The sequence below is a fragment of the Eucyclogobius newberryi genome, unplaced genomic scaffold, assembly GCF_026437365.1.
Source record: "Eucyclogobius newberryi isolate DKJ021-1_F unplaced genomic scaffold, fEucNew1.0.hap1 SCAF_16, whole genome shotgun sequence".
Taxonomy (NCBI): domain Eukaryota; kingdom Metazoa; phylum Chordata; class Actinopteri; order Gobiiformes; family Gobiidae; genus Eucyclogobius; species Eucyclogobius newberryi.
In genome coordinates, this window is record NW_027315790.1 from 11,045,662 (window position 1) to 11,049,329 (window position 3,668).

Sequence of the window (3,668 nt, forward strand, 5' to 3'; positions counted from 1 at the left end):
TTTGCTAACTTCTGTGACAAAAAACTAGCTAAACTGAACATGGCAGGATGCGAGTTCGAGAAGACTTTCACTTTCAGATCTCTTCCGTCCAAGAAGTTTACATTTCTACAAAACAGAGAGACGCTTTCACTGTTGATGAAATGGTAAAGTACTGCAAAGGGCTAAGTTATATTCACCCTGATGTTTGAGGCTAATATGTTCATGTTCACAGGTCGATGCTGGGGAGATTGTCTGCTCTGACATTTAGTTTTGACCAGAGCTTCTTTCCCTACAACAGTGAAGGATTTGCCCTTGTGAGTGAGTCTATAACATATTTATATTAACAGCTCATCACAGCTTATCTTTTATTGTATTTCCAGTGTTTTTTCACTGACTCTAATGTGATGTCCAGTCTGAAGAAGGCAGAGTCAAGAGCCTGGGGGCCTCTTGGTATGAGGCATGCTTTACAAATCCCGCCGTATTGATAGTAGGATATTGTACTACCATCGTGGAATGTTTTTGATGTGTGTTTCGTGTGTTTGTGCAGAGAAACCCATAGAGTCTGTTAAAGTGGAGATGGTGCCTTGCTCGAAGGTCTCCATGGATTTGTTTGACCCCATTTACTCTTGTGGCATCCTGAGGCCCAGTGGACATATAGTCAAGTGTTTCCATGACGTCCACCCTGACTATGATGAACTAAGACAAGTCAGTATCTGGTTTTAAACACATGCACCTGTCGACTTGTCAGTGCATGACCTTCACTGTATGTTTCTGCAGATGCTGCTTGATGAGGAGTCCGAGCACTACTCTGGGATCGGCCGAGAGGAGCGCCAGGAGTTTCTGTTCCGACTATTCAAGCATCTGTGTCTTGGAGGAGAGCTGTGTCAGAACGAAGAAACGATTGAGCCTTACATCAGCACCACAAAGCAAATTTACAAAGATCTAATCAGGTGGACTGTTTCATTATGTCATTAAGATCCATTCATCCATTTTCTACCGCTTGTTCCCTTTCGGGGTTAGGATTATTATCATCAATATGTATGTAGAGATTTACATCAAAGTGATGTGATGTTTTACCCTCCTCTTTTTCCTATTTTCAAGTGTTCAGAAAGATCCAGAAACAAAAAAGATCAGTGTCGTGTCAACAGTCCTCAAAGTAACTGCTTTTGTAAGTGCCAAATACCTTCATATTGTAATATTTTATCGTCATGGGTCAATTATTCATTATTTGTGGGTCATTTTTCAGTCATATGGAGCCACTTAATGAATGAATGTGGTCTTTATTGTTGTCATTAAATGGGACATGATAAAAAATATTGTAGCGTAAATGATAAAATGTTTATTTTGTCTAGGATGAGTCTGAGCCTTTTTTCCCTGGACGACGTGAAGATGAGCAAAACTTTGCCTACTTGATTGTGGACCCTTTAAAAAAGCATGTGACATTGATTTACCACATTTATGGAATTGGAGATTTTTCATTTTGATTTGTTGAAAATCATAACGTTCGATTGATGCGTTGTATAATGTCCATCCATCCATCTTCTTCCGCTTATCCGGGGCCTGGTCGCGGGGGCAGCAGTCTAAGCAGGGACTCTCAGACTTCCCTCTCCCCAGACACTTCTTCCCCCTCCTCCGGGGGGATCCCGAGGCGTTCCCAGGCCAGCCGAGGGACATAGTCCCTCCAGCGTGTCCAGGGACCAGCGTGTCCTGGGTCTTCCCTGGTAGATGGAGCCATCAGGACAACATCGTCTGCAAACAGCAGAGATGAGATCCTGTGGTCCTCAAACCGGACACCCTCTGACCCCTGACCGCACCCTCTGACCCCTGACCGCACCCTCTGACCCCTGACTGCACCCTCTGATCCCTGACTGCACCCTCTGACTCCTGACCACACCCTCTGACCCCTGACCACACCCTCCGACCCCTGACTGCACCCTCTGACCCCTGACCACACCCTCTGACCCCTGACCACACCCTCTGACCCCTGACCGCACCCTCCGACCCCTGACTGCACCCTCTGACCCCTGACCAAACCCTCCGACCCCTTACTGCACCCTCTGACCCCTGACTGCACCCTCTGACCCCTGACTGCACCCTCTGACCCCTGACTGCACCCTCTGACCCCTGACTGCACCCTCTGACCCCTGACCACACCCTCCGACCCCTGACTGCACCTTCTGACCCCTGACCACACCCTCCGACCCCTGACTGCGCCTTCTGACCCTTGACTGCACCCTCTGACCCCTGACTGCACCCTCTGACCCCTGACTGCACCCTCTGACCCCTGACTGCACCCTCTGACCCCTGACCACACCCTCTGACCCCTGACTGCACCCTCTGACCCGTGACCACACCCTCTGACCCCTGACTGCACCTTCTGACCCCTGACCACACCCTCCGACCCCTGACTGCACCCTCTGACCCCTGACCACACCCTCCGACCCCTAACTGCACCCTCTAACCCCTGACCACACCCTCTAACCCCTGACTGCACCCTCTAACCCCTGACCACACCCTCCGACCCCTGACTGCACCCTCTGACCCCTGACTGCACCCTCTGACCCCTGACCACACCCTCCGACCCCTGACTGCACCTTCTGACCCCTGACCACACCCTCCGACCCCTGACTGCACCTTCTGACCCCTGCCTGCACCCTCTGACCCCTGACTGCACCTTCTGACCCCTGACCACACTCTCCGACCCCTGACTGCACCCTCTGACCCCTGACCACACCTTCCGACCCCTGACTGCACCTTCTGACCCCTGACCACACCCTCCGACCCCTGACTGCACCCTCTGACCCCTGACCACACCCTCCGACCCCTGACTGCACCCTCTGACCCCTGACCACACCCTCCGACCCCTAACTGCACCCTCTAACCCCTGACCACACCCTCTAACCCCTGACTGCACCCTCTAACCCCTGACCACACCCTCCGACCCCTGACTGCACCCTCTGACCCCTGACTGCACCCTCTGACCCCTGACCACACCCTCTGACCCCTGACTGCACCTTCTGACCCCTGACCACACCCTCCGACCCCTGACTGCACCTTCTGACCCCTGCCTGCACCCTCTGACCCCTGACTGCACCTTCTGACCCCTGACCACACTCTCCGACCCCTTACTGCACCCTCTGACCCCTGACCACACCTTCCGACCCCTGACTGCACCTTCTGACCCCTGACCACACTCTCCGACCCCTGACTGCACCCTCTGACCCCTGACCACACCTTCCGACCCCTGACTGCACCTTCTGACCCCTGACCACACCCTCCGACCCCTGACTGCACCCTCTGACCCCTGACCAAACCCTCCGACCCCTGACTGCACCTTCTGACCCCTGACCACACTCTCCGACCCCTTACTGCACCCTCTGACCCCTGACCACACCTTCCGACCCCTGACTGCACCTTCTGACCCCTGACCACACTCTCCGACCCCTGACTGCACCCTCTGACCCCTGACCACACCTTCCGACCCCTGACTGCACCTTCTGACCCCTGACCACACCCTCTGACCCCTGACCACACCCTCCGACCCCTGACTGCACCCTCTGACCCCTGACCACACCCTCCGACCCCTGACTGCACCCAGAAATGTCCATAAAAACAATGAACAGAATCGCATTGTATAATGTATTATAGTTAATATTATTTGCCAACACAAATACAAATGCAAGTCAACA

At 53.2% G+C, this 3,668-nt stretch overlaps 1 protein-coding gene across 1 annotated transcript; it reads left to right on the forward strand.

Moving 5' to 3' along the window:
- On the forward strand, positions 1 to 1,469 carry cfap300 (cilia and flagella associated protein 300). Its single transcript, XM_072447109.1, has 7 exons — positions 1 to 143; positions 212 to 293; positions 360 to 429; positions 527 to 684; positions 757 to 929; positions 1,081 to 1,147; positions 1,332 to 1,469. Exons 1-7 carry the CDS (start codon positions 40 to 42, stop codon positions 1,461 to 1,463), a joined length of 786 nt encoding a protein of 261 aa, XP_072303210.1. The 5' UTR covers positions 1 to 39; the 3' UTR covers positions 1,464 to 1,469.
- The last annotated feature ends 2,199 nt before the right edge of the window (positions 1,470 to 3,668 follow it).